General features: G+C 37.8%; 1 protein-coding gene across 6 annotated transcripts in view; it reads left to right on the forward strand.

Moving 5' to 3' along the window:
- The window catches only part of MYBPC1 (myosin binding protein C1), a 108347-nt gene that overhangs the window by 74187 nt on the left and 20820 nt on the right, over nucleotides 1–13340 (forward strand). For 4 of the 6 annotated variants that reach the window (XM_052001839.1, XM_052001843.1, XM_052001840.1 and 1 more), the window contains 7 exons: nucleotides 943–1076; nucleotides 2177–2336; nucleotides 3359–3463; nucleotides 4094–4282; nucleotides 7329–7463; nucleotides 11453–11506; nucleotides 12932–13099. In XM_052001839.1, coding sequence (XP_051857799.1) covers nucleotides 943–1076; nucleotides 2177–2336; nucleotides 3359–3463; nucleotides 4094–4282; nucleotides 7329–7463; nucleotides 11453–11506; nucleotides 12932–13099 — 945 coding nt within the window. The remainder of the gene's footprint in view (nucleotides 1–942; nucleotides 1077–2176; nucleotides 2337–3358; nucleotides 3464–4093; nucleotides 4283–7328; nucleotides 7464–11452; nucleotides 11507–12931; nucleotides 13100–13340) is intronic. The other 2 variants (XM_052001842.1, XM_052001845.1) reach the window with 1 other exon arrangement.

Consider the following 13340-nt stretch of genomic DNA (forward strand, 5'->3'; position numbering starts at 1 on the left):
CCTGGACTAACATACCCTGAATTTTGAACCATACAATCCTATCTAACCTTTATCTAAGTCCTTTAAATCCTACTCTCTGCAAACTTGGATGCTGATCAAGCTGTGTCCAGCTTTCCTTCCAAGTCTTGTAAGATTGAATGGTTATGTCTTCTTCAGCAACTTTGTAGTCAGAAGTGATTACAGAGTATCAAGAATAAAACTGTCTTGAAGCTCACTAATTTATTGGCTGCTCTTTTGTCTGGTACCAGAGACAGCACATCAGAAAAAGATGGGACAATTGAAGTGTTCCATCACAACAGTATCACCCCTTTAATCCTGCTTTGTGATCTCTTTCCTAAACCCACGATTCCATTCTCGTGATTTTGTAGCTTCTGTTTCTCCCTTCATTGGTATTCCCCAATCTGCTCTCCATCATTATCCATTACCTCTTTTGATTCTCATAGTGACACAAGACATGTAAAATAGCTATTATTATCATCATTAATATCTTCATTTTACAGATAAGGAAACTGAGGTTTAGAGAAATTAAGAAGTAGTATAAATCATCAAGAGGTAGAGATGGATGTTGGGTTTAGGGCTACCAAGCCCTAATTTAGTGTTCTTTCAGGGACTGTCTTACTTCCATAAGAAGCATGTCTTATTCATCTTTGTATCTCAAATGATACTTTGCACAGTGTCTTGCATCCATTAGATAAATGGATGGATTGGGAGTTCATGGGTATGGGGGCTAGTACGCTTCATGGTATACCCATTACAGGATCCCAGATCTAGAATTGAGGGCCATTGAGTCCAGCTCCCTCACTTCACAGAAGAGGAAACTGAGATCCAGGGAGTTGAAGGGATGTGTTCAAGGTCACATAAGTCACAAGTATCAGAGATAGGATTTGAACCTCTCATTCTAGAAAGAATGATGCGATATTAATAACTACATCTGATATCCAGATCCTCCTAAGATCTACCTGGATGGTCTGGATGCTGACAACACTGTCACCGTTATTGCCGGAAGCAAACTTCGCCTTGAGATCCCAGTCAGTGGAGAGCCAGCCCCCAAGGTTATGTGGAGCAGGGCAGACAAGGTATATCCCATTTTTTACAAGCTAACTTTTTATTAAGAATTTCCCATGGAACGTCAATCTAACCAATGAAATCCTGATAACTAGTTACATTTAAATTAATTTCAATACATAGTAATCTGTGTCTTCAAATTTGTACAGTCAATATTTGGTAGATGAATTCCTTCTGGGAAGTAAAGTAGCTCAGGGAAGAGAAAAGTGATATGATTCTACTCAGTGACAAACTATTTTTTTTAGTAATTGTGGTTTGAAAAATAGCTGAAGAAATTTTAGATTATGAATTAAAAATGGCATGGTTTCATTTTAATGTGATCAATTAACAAGTGTTTATCAAGTGCCAACTTAGCTCCTGAAATTTTAATTTTCCATGGATTTCACATGGATTTTCTTTGCTTCTGCTTTCTCACTCCTTAGGTTATAATAAAGATTTGCCTTTTGGAGGAAAATTCATTCTGTCAAACTAAAGGTATTATGTCCAGGATGAATTCCTCAGTTAAGCCCTTAGAAGACAGAGTTATTCCTCATGAGGGAATAGATCTATTAGAGACAAACAAACCCCAACCCTATGGATTGGACTGGATGCCTCTGATATATAATTTAGATCTCTTCAATCCCTTCCAGCTCTGAATTCCACAGAAAACAGAGTTTATTGAACTTAATATTTGGTGGATTTCTGAACTTTTTCTTTACAGCCTTTCAAAGTATGGCCACACCCCCAGCTGATGGTCCTTGAACTCCTCCCTTCCCTCAATGGCAGTAACCTTGACTTGTCTGTGTTGGACCCCCCCTTTAGCAGTCAGTCTGGCAAAGGCTGCACACAACTTCTTGGAAACTTTTTAAAAAGTAATTTAAGGAAATGTTAAATTTCAGTTAGTGGTCAGGGAAACTAGAACTATATATATATATATAGAAAGAAAGAGAGAAAATATTGAGAGAAATATATATAAAGAGAATATATACATATAATAGAAAAATACATATGTATTTTTTCCATCTAAAATGTAGACACCCCCCCAAATCCCTCCAATGAAGAACAGAGACAGTAGAGGATTGCTCTCTCTCTTCAGTGGAGTCATCATTTTATTTTTGCATTTTCTGCATAGGCTATTGCAGAAGGTGGAGGTCGGATACGATCTGAATCCTATCCCGATAGTAGCACCTTGGTCATTGATGTAGCCGAGAGAGAAGATTCTGGGGTCTACAACATCAACCTCAAGAATGAAGCAGGAGAGGCACATGCAAGCATCAAGATCAAGGTGGTCGGTGAGTTCTCCCAGGATTCAGCAGAACTTGAGTAACTTGGTCATTTCTGGTGGGCGCCATTCGCTATCTGAGAGTATTGAATGGGTCTTGGCAATAAGATTGTGATTGTTTGTAAGAAATGTAGGATAGAGAGCCAGACTTGGAACCAAGAAGTCCTGCATTCAAGTCCTCTCTAACAAATGGTTGTTGTTCAGTCATTTTTCAAGCATGTCTGATCTTCTTGATTCTACTTGGGGTTTTCTTGGCAAAGATACTCCAGTAGTATGCCATTTCCAGAGGAGTAAAATAAGGGAAATAGAATTAAATGACTTGGTCACATAATTAATAAGTGTCTCAGTTATTTGAGCTCAGTAAAATTAGTCTGTATAATTCCAGGACCAACACTTTATCCCCTGGGCCATCCAGCTACCCCTCTTTGACAAACACTGCCATGTAACTCCGAGAAAGTCACAAAGCCTCTTGGTGTTCTAGGCAGCTCTCTAAAACAAATAACTTTATATCTATATCTATCAATGGAGGGAATTTCTATGCCATTGAAATCACTAGTCTATAGAAAATAATAATAATAATTCAAATAGCTTAGTTTCTACAGATTTAATTAATTCTGGCATCTTTATCTCAGGTTGTTCTCTCATGGTAACTAACATGAACCCCTCAGGATGGTTATCCTGAATCCATTTGGAGCCAGAGAAGTGGAATGGAGCTAGGGTGAAGGCCAGAGAAGAAAATGTATGGAGTACTGTGGGAGAGGGGATAGGCTTGGAAGAGTTCGGAAGGGAAAGAGAGAAAGTAAAGGGCTCCAACTTTTCTGTTATTTTATCTCTCTCCTTTTCTCTTGAGTTTTATTTCTTCCTTCTCCCCTTTCTTCCTATTTACTATGACTTTTATTTTTACTGAAGTCAGCTTATTGATTGCATTTCATGTCCCTATGACAAAAGTTCTCTAAAAAACATTTCTTATTAGTGTGACTTTCACAGAAAAAATTCCTCACTTAAGATTTTTCTCTGTTTTGTCTGTCATAGATATCCCGGATCCTCCACTGGCACCTAACGTGTCAGATGTGGGAGATGATTGGTGCATTATGAACTGGGAGCCCCCCGCAAATGATGGCGGGTCCCCTATCCTAGGTAAATGTCTTGTGGGAAATGGATAGAATTATCAAAGAACTGGGTATTCTTTATATATTTTTATGGCTATCACATTAGAAATGATATTTAAAAGTCATCACATAGAAGGTGTTATACAACTTAAGATAACACTGTTTTCCATCTTAAGTCTTTCTCTGGTACCTCCCTATGGACCAAAGGTGATTCTGGATTCTTGAAGGTCATGCTAGAAGAGCATAAGATCTCACTAAGCTGGAAAAATTTCAAGTAGAGACCCAATGCTTATTATAGATCTATTATCTGAGGATGAACTGAAACTAAAATTATTCATTGTAATTAATCTTTTATTTGATTTTTATTTGATTCACTGCAGTCATCGTGCCTATTGTCTTGGACCTTTTCACTTTGTTCTGCATCCGTTCGTGCGCTTATCTGAATTTCTCTAATATTCCATTACATTTATCTCCACACTTTCCTTAGCCCCTCTCCAATAGATGGTCAGTCACTTGCTTTGTGGTGCATCTAGCTTTAAAATAAAAGACATGATTCTGTGCTTCATTTGTAGAGAAAAACCTGTCTTCCAAAAAGCTCTTTGTGCCCATATTTCAGTCTGGAGAGAGGAACTGTGACTCTGTATTGCTCTTTTCCTAGGATACTTTATCGAAAGGAAAAAAAAACAGAGCTCTAGGTGGATGAGGCTGAATTTTGATCTCATCAAAGAAACAACATTTGAGCCCAAGAAAATGATTGAAGGTGTTGCCTATGAAGTCCGGATATTTGCTGTTAATGCCATTGGCATCTCCAAGCCCAGCATGCCCTCCAAGCCTTTCGTTCCCTTGGGTGAGTAAAGTGGGATCTGTCTTTGAGATAATTTCCTGCTGGGGGGAATGAACTTATGGAATAAGTTGTTTAAAATTCTGACATCTTCACAGAATAGAAGGGGTAGCAAAGCTGGGTTATGGAAAGCTGATAGAATGCTTTCAGATGGAAGTATCCATAGAAGTGATCAAGAACACATAGAAGGATTTGAATAATAACAGCTTTTACATTGACTTAGAACTTTGAGATTTCCATAGGATTTCCAAAACCCTATCTTCTTTGGTCCTCATAACAATCCTGCAAATTGGATATTATTGTTATCCTCATTTTACAAAAGAGAAAGCTGAGGTTTAAGAAGGTTGAATACCTTACCTATGGTTGAGTATAGCATTCAAGAGTCAAACCCAAGTATTATGTGGTCTCCAAAAACAAGCTTAATAATTTTCCATATCTCCCACTGAACAGTGCTGATAGTCCATGAATCACCAGACCTTCTTTTAATGATCCTTTGCAGTAGTTCAACTCTAGGACTAAATGAACACATGACTAGGAAGGAATGACACTGAGAGCTCCAATTACTTGAGAAAGACATTTTATTTTCTTCCATTTTTCAGCAACTGAAGAAAATTCTGGAAAACTTCTTCAGGATTATTAAACCTTTCACTCAAATATCAGGATAGAAAATTAAGTATTAATTTGAACAATTGCAATCAGTTATGTAAATTCATAAAAATGTAAAAATTCATGCAACTACCCTGAGGCTTAAGAAGTGCATAATTATTAAAACTCTCAGTTAAATATAAAATTAAGTCTAAGTTTAATTAATTACAATCGATTAAACACAAAAATAAAATACCCATAATTATTAAACCAATCAATTAAAAAAAGATAAAGATAAAATCATTGATTTGTTATTTGTTATTGTTCAGTCATTTTTTCAATTATATCTGACTTTTCATTGACTCCATTTGGTATTTTCTTGACAGAGATATAAATGGTTTGCCATTGCCTTCTCCAGCTCATTTTACACATAAGGAAATTGAGGCAAACAAAGTTAAGGGACTTACCAAGGTCACACAGCTAGTAAGTGTTTGAGGACAGATTTGAATTCAAGCCTGGCACTTTATGCACTGTGCCACCAAGCTGACATGACTTGTTAGAGCAAGAATCAAAATTGATACCAAATTAGAGGAATACAAAAGACATGATTTCATATATAATTTAAAAAGCTCCAACTCAACCAATTTAAACCATCTATTGGCAAAGAAAAATGGGATTTTTTGTTTTTTGTATTTTTTAGGATTGTGATCATTTCCTAAGGAAACTCAACTGATACAAATCAGTTATCTTTGGGAGACTAAAAATACCCAGAAACCATCTTGGCCAGCAAATAATTGGTCTCTTTGCCAATTGGAGAGACATAAAGTGGCCACACTACTTTAGTTTTTGAACTTATTTGTAAAATTTTATTGAGGTAGATGGCAGGAGTAAATCAGTAGAAGAAAAGACAAATTCATTAAAGTTGGTGAAGATCTAACTATAATTAAGTCACATCATTCTGAGAGCATTTGAGAATGGAATAGGGAAAGAATATGAAATACAATCAATAAGCTAATTTCAGAAAAATAAAGGCCATAATAGGAAGAGAAAGGAGGGAAAGGAAATAAAATTACATGTATAGTGTTAGACTTGAAGTCAAATAGACGTCTAACATTTTTTAGTTCTATGATCTTGGGCAAGTCATTTAACCTTTTTGTGGCTAAGGAAACTCTATAAGACTATAATTGATTGAAGGTTACTATCTGCACTGGTGAAAAGAATTTCTATAACAACAAAATTATTGGTCTTTAAAGTATAGGAGTGTTCTATCACTGTGCCCAAGGTTGTATAAGATATAAAAGAAGTATGATTTCCCTCTCTTGGGGAACTTGAGATCTTCTGATGAAGAAAAATGTCTGAACATGGGTCTTTTAGTGAAGTTTTGTACAAATCCCTAAAATCCTTAATTTCCAGAATCTAGCTCCCTTGTTAATGAAATGAAGTGGGAACAATCAGGAGAAGGACAAGAACCCTCCCTGGCATCCATGTTTAGAGTTGGAAAGGACCTGATAGGTCGTCTAATTCAAACCCTACCTGAGACATAAGGATGATATGGCTTCGCTTACTACTTCCCAATTTAGTCCATTCAATAGTCTTCCTCAAATTGAGCTGGAATAGACTTCTCTCTACTATCTATCCATTTGTCCTACTTTTCTCCTCCAGTGCCAAACAAAACAGCTCTGCTCTTTCTTAAACATGAGGGCCTTAGAAATATCTGAGCACAGCAATCACGTCCTCCCCAAGCCTTCATTTCCCTTTGTACTCTTGCCAATTCTTCGTAGAAAGTTGTAAGAATTATATTTCAAAGAACCGCTTTTTTCATGAATCAGGAAATTATAGTTCCCTGCCATTTATGCTTTGGTTAGAACATTTCTAGAGATTATTTTTAATCCTGGGCACTACAGTTTAGGGAAGACATTGATGACCTTGAAAAAAAATTTACAATGGCATCCAGAATGGGGAAAACCTTGATATGATAGCCTTTTGAGGATTGGTTAAAGTAAATAGATGTGTTTAGACTTGATAGAAGGAGTGAGAGGGGATATCTACAACTATCCTCAAATATTAGAAGAGCTGGCATATAGAAGGGGGATCAAACTTGTTCTGTTTGACCCGAGGGCCAAGAGTAATCGGAGGAATTACCAAGAGGCAAACTTGGGTGTTGTGTTGGGAAAATGTGACCAAAAATCACAGATGCTCACAAATGGAATGGTCAGCCTCAGAGAGTAGTGGAGGTTGGAGAAAGCCTCCATTTTTGTCCACTGTGGAGAAATCTTGTACAAAATGGTTTTTAAAGTCTTCCCTATTATAGGCAAAAGTTGGATGAGCACTTCTCAGGTATATTGTCATGGGGATTTCTTTCTGGTAGGGAAGAGGTGGACCAGGTAAAGTCTCTTCTGACAAAAAAAAATCCTATGATTCTCTGATCTTTCATGACTTATTTTTCCTTTCTTTTCTTTTTTTAAAGCTGTAACCAGCCCACCTACTCTTCTGGCTATTGACTCCGTAACTGACAGCACGGTGACGATGAAATGGAGACCCCCAGACCAGATTGGTGCAGCAGGTTTAGATGGCTATGTAGTAGAGTATTGCTTTGAAGGAAGTAAGTAACAATTACCAAATTATCTTTCTAGGGCTTACAACAACAGCAATCATTAAGGAGACATTTCTCACCATGTTTTGTCCCTTCCTTGGGAAGTCATCTCTTTCACACTAAAAACAAACTTCTTAAGAACAAAACAAATGATAAGGAATAAAATTTAGTTCCTCTGGGTACATTCTTAATTAGCCCTCCTATGCTGATTAGCTGACACCCCCCACTAAGCCTTTTCCTAGCAAGCACCTCTGCTGAGACACACAAAGGTCCCTAAAACACAGCTTTGGGACTCATAGTCCTTTTATTAACGGAATTGGTTCTTCCACAAGACAACCAGTATTTGTTTAGGATGAATGGATTTAACAATCCTACAATGGTACAGGGAAAGAGCTTTGGATTTAAAAATAAATGACCTAGATTTGAATCCTGTTTCTGCTCATTACTACTTGTGTAGTTAGGCAAGTCATTCTTTTCTTTGAGCCTCAGTTTTCTTATCTGTAAAATGAAGAGACTGGACTGGTTTACCTTCAAGGTTTTCCAGCTCCAAATCTATGATCCTAAGAGATGAGCTATATTAGCCTAACTCTCCACCCTTAGTACTACTCCAAGCTGTTGAGCCACTGACTCATGCGCAGAGACTTCACACTGAGCTGAGCTTCCTCTGCCCTTCACAGAATAAACAAACATAAGGAAATAAAAAGAACAATTTTTTTTTCAAAAGCTCTTTCTCATTATGTGAAGTTGACAGTCTTGTGACAGTCTTGACCCATGACTTGGGGATAGAAATCACCGTTAAGAACAGGAGGGGAGAGAGAAGGAGTCAGGAGGAGGAAAGGATGGGGACAAAGAGGAACACAGAACTAAGAGGCAAGGCCCACTGTGACACATGATTGGAAAAACACAAACCATAGCATTTCCTACAGCCCTAAAAGGTATGATACAGAAGTAAAGTTTCCTTATTTCTTGACTGAATCCTTGTCAAGAGTCAAAGCTACAGACATGAAAGTCAAATACAGAAATCAAGGGGGTCCCATAGTTAAAAATGGGTAAGCAAATCTAGCCTCCTTCTAGCTTCCATCTTCATTCTAGGAGATCTTAGGTAAGTATCTCATCAGAGAAGCCTACTAACTTTTCCACAGAAACAGAAGAAATGAGATTCCCCTTCACCATGTTTAAAATTCACCTTCTTTGAATAGCTCCTGGACCCAAGAATCTTAAAACCCATCAGATGAGAAGGATTTTGGAATCAAAGATTCGGGGCGGGGGGTTGGATAGAGACTTACAGAGAAGAAAAGTCTTGTGCTCAGAAACTTCATGAAGAAATCCCCATCTCCTGGAAACTGTCATCTCTGGTCAGGATGGAAGAACAGATGGAAATGAGATGAAGTCACAGACAATCTGGTTTCAGCTGTCATGTGCTTATCACCCTGAAATCTGCCCCAATTCTTCCAAATAGAAGATGTCATCCCGAATGAATGGGGGGAAACTATGGGAAAGTGCCCAAGAAGGGTGGGAGACCACAGCTTAGAATACTCCATCCCGCACCCCAAGCCACCATCGCTTTATAAATGCTCACGAGATGCTTTGGGTGACCTGATTTCTTGAGGGTTGACATACTGAAATTCCAATTCTTGCAGCATTTCAGATAACCCCAAACTTCCTCCTCCCCCATTAATTATAATATCAACAATGAACCGTACAGAATTGTTCAGTCTTATGTCTGATGTGGCCATTGACCACATCAATGTTTGTGTTGTATGAAACGGAGCAAATTCTTTACTCTTTTCTTTCCGATAGGTTTAAAATGTAAGAAGATGCCACAAAATGATAGCTGGCTGTCATTTTGATGTTACCCACCTTTAGATAAAATACAATGGAATGTATTTTACATAATTTTGCGTGTGATCTGTGTAGATACATATGCATATATATGCCCATATATACATATGTATATGTACACAGTCATTATTATGTATCTATTTTGCCCCCCATAACATGACTTTGGAATCAACTGTCTTTGAAAGTTTAACGTCTTTATCTTTCTATTTTCTTCTCGTGGTCTTTTCTTTCTCTATTTGGCTGCCCTGTTCTTCAGTCTCTCAATGGCTGTGTTCCTCCAAACTAATTTTTCTATAATGTTTTAATGCTTTTGGGAAATGTCAGATTTTATTCTATAAGAGAAACCTTTCTTTATAAAATGGTGTGTTATTTCTGGCTCTGCCTTTCTATTGTTTATGCCTGTTGTATTTTATTCTTTTTTCTACACGTTTTCTTTTTCCTCTTTCCGTTGTCTCTGGTCTCCCTGTCTGTATTATATGGTGTCTGTTCCCTTTTCTCACCATCCAACTACTCTCAACACTTTCTTATTCTTCTTTAAAGTGAATTGGGGATTTTAATATCCCTTCCTCCTCAAACTTCATTTCAATTCTACTTCCTCTTGTTCCTTTCTCCCCTGCCCTTTATTGTTAACTTTATCATTTCTCCTTTGTTTTCTTTTCAGTCTTTATTTTCACTCTCTCTTCATTTGATTCCCTCCTCTTTCTGGTCATCAAGAATCTAAAAGACCCACTAAACAGGCAGTTGGTGCAATCTCTTTCTTTTAGGACTCTACTTCTCTGTCTCAGCTGCAAGAAAATCCTTGTCTCTGGGTCCTTCTCCCTTTAGAGCTATATTCCCTTCTCCTTATAATTCTCATTTCTTCAAGTCTCCGGGACATCAATTAAACCATCCTTTTTCCATTCTCCCAACTGGAATATAAGAACTGAGAATTCAGTTGCTTCCTTGGGAATATCAATCAGCTCAACAAGAGAATTCCTGGCCAAGGGCAGCCAACCACTGCTTGCTATATAATCTGGGGTGCTGTCCATCCTTTTAAGGCTCCAACATTATTCCATAAAAGTAGAGATCCTCTGTCATTATTTAATGGTGGGTTGCAAATGAAGGCCTATAGCTTAACTCTTTGACACTGGGATCTGAGAGAATCCTTGGAAAAACCACAGAAGAAGGACTGTGTGGTCCTTAGGGAGCTGGGGGAGTTGTTCCATGAGCCTGTATTGTTTTCCTATGACCACCTATTGGCCCCCTGGCATCCCTAGAAAGAAGAGAGAACTAGGAGTTTAGGCAGGGAGTTTCAGACTAGGGAAAGGAGTAGATCTCCCATGGGCTGAACTTCTGTACTAAGACCAAGGAGGTCTCTCCTTCCCTGAAATCTGTATTTTCAAAATACTCTTTGCAAACTTTAAAGCACTCTATGAATGTTCAGTCCAATTCTTACTGAAAAGCAGTGTGGAATAGTGAATAGAGACAGCCTCAAAGCAAGGATCTAAGTCCAGTCTCTGATGCACACTGATTATGATTGAAATATCAGTTCTAATTTGTTTTCTCTATCATTATTTATTATTATTATTGATACAGAATACAAGGTAAGGTCTAGAATAAAGGTCTAGAAGGTCTTTATGTGAGCAAAATACCAGTTCCAATCTGTTTTCCCTGTCATTATTTATTATTATTATTATTATTGATACAGAATACAAGAAAAGATCTAGAACAAAAAATAGGGATGAATATGCGATTACAAATAATGGCTGGGGAGGCTGGGGAGACTCATTCCCCCCTTACCTGGATCCCTCTTCCCCTTCAGTCTGTTGATGACCTTCTTATGTCTTCCTCTATACACTTGGAGGTACCTCAGTCTCCCATCTTCTGCTCTTTACTTTTCTGTCTCTCCTCCCCTTCTTCACTGGGACTGGGGCCTTGGGCTCAGCATGGCCATGAGTAGGCAAGCCTGAGGGGTCACCCACTGGATAGGAGACTTGACCTCAGAAGAACTCTACTAGAAACTTGTTGGTGTCTCTCTCCTGACCACTTTCCTGAAGATGGATATCTGTGCACACTTTGCATTACTTACTAACAGAGAATGCTAACTACTGATACAATACTCCTCTTTGTGTGAAAGTGGGTGTCTTGGATTAATTTTAATGATGACCTCTTACAAGGTACATCGGCAAAAGAGTCTGATGAAAAGGGGGAGGCTGCGTATGATCTCTCAGGTACAGTATTCCGTGAAAGTATAAAGCTTCTTTTTTACTCTATGGTATAGATGCCTGGGAATATCTCATGGCTAATAGTGAGATTAACTGCCCCTCTCTTTGTCATCCCCACCTAAAGGAGCCCCTACAAATCAGAGGAAAAGTTTAGGGAACTAAGTCTTCCTAACCCCAATCCTTATGCAGCCAATGGAAACATAACTACAAAAAACAATATAGACACTAGAATGTCTGTAACCATCCTTACCTAGCCTGTATCCTGTGGATAAGGATGGGCCAGGTGCTGGGGGGTGGGATGAGGGATGGAACAGGGGAACCTCAAAATATTTGGGCTTTGGGTTCAAATTCTGGCTCTTCAACTTTCTAACTGGGTGACCTTAGGCAGGTAACATCTCACCTAGCCTTGGAAATCTTTAAGGTCCTATCTAGCTTTAAAAGTGAATTATAACAAATAACAAATTAGCTTTCTGGCCAATGGACCAAATTTCACCGATAGCCGTACATCAGTCTTCAATCTCGTTCCCTATCCTAATATCTGAGTCTCAATGATTAACTTGCAGAGATGAAATGTAGACAACTATTTATAACTAAGTTACGCTGATACCTTCATTATCCATATTAGGACCTTTTTATTGCTTTCTGAATTTTTATGAATACAAATGGCTAAGTGGAAAGCTTATATCAGCTATTATTGAGCCACAAAGAGACGACTATTGGAACACACTCTAGTACATAATATCCCCTTCTGGTGTGATAGACTTGATTCTAAGGTCATCAAATGTTATGCTAGCCAGTTCTGGCAGGACCTATTAAACTGGAAAAACATTGAGGACAGGACTGGTTTTAGGTTCTATCTGTTTCTATCTTCCAAGAGTCAGCCTAAATAAGGTGCCATGTTGGCCTGAGGTACTAAATTGTTTTGGATATATTAATTCTCAGTGACCATCTGGGACTTGGAAATTTTTCTCACACCAATGAAATAAAAATTTCATCAAGCATTTATTAAGTGACTACTATGTGCAAAGCACTGTACATGGCTGGGAATATAAAGAAAAAAACAAAATAGCCTTTGCCTTCACAGAGCTTACTTTCTGCTCTTGAAGCACAGCTATTAATATAGTTGCATATTAATAATTTATAGTCAAAAACTTAGAGGGTATTCAGAAATCACAGAAATTCCTGTCAATATTTATTTGAGCTCCCAAAATTAAACAAATTTGATGACATTTTCTGTTAAGTTGTGAAAAACATCTAGTCATTTTCTCTTGAGTTTGAACCCAAAGTCTCATGCCCCAATTTCATTATTGATAATGAAATACAATTTTGGGTTTCTACTGTCTTAAGATTTCAGGTTAAATATTACATGAGAATAACTGGAGAATTTTCCCTTCTTTTTTCTTTCTTTTTTCTTTCTTTTTTGCTTAATAGCGGAGGACTGGATAGTGGCCAACACAGAACTGACTGACAAAACTAAATTCACCATTACTGGTCTTCCAACGGATGCAAAAATCTTTGTGAGAGTAAAAGCTGTGAATGCTGCTGGTGCCAGTGAACCTAAATATTATGGACAACCAATCTTAGTCAAGGAAATTATTGGTAAGTTATAACTTTTTTTAAATTTCTGTACTGTTCCATCCCCTGTTCCTTTCCTTTCACCATATTGAATCTTCTCATTAAATCTCCTTAAATGATATTTACTAATAATTCCCAGGAGTTAGAAGTCAAAGAATCATCCATCAATGTTTATTCAAGCTGAAAGAACACTAGTCCTGAATGAAAAAGATCTGGGTTTTTCGGTGGCCTTTTAGTTCCATATGAGTCAGCATATTAAAAAAAA

This window comes from Antechinus flavipes, chromosome 5 (assembly GCF_016432865.1).
Source record: "Antechinus flavipes isolate AdamAnt ecotype Samford, QLD, Australia chromosome 5, AdamAnt_v2, whole genome shotgun sequence".
NCBI lineage: Eukaryota > Metazoa > Chordata > Mammalia > Dasyuromorphia > Dasyuridae > Antechinus > Antechinus flavipes.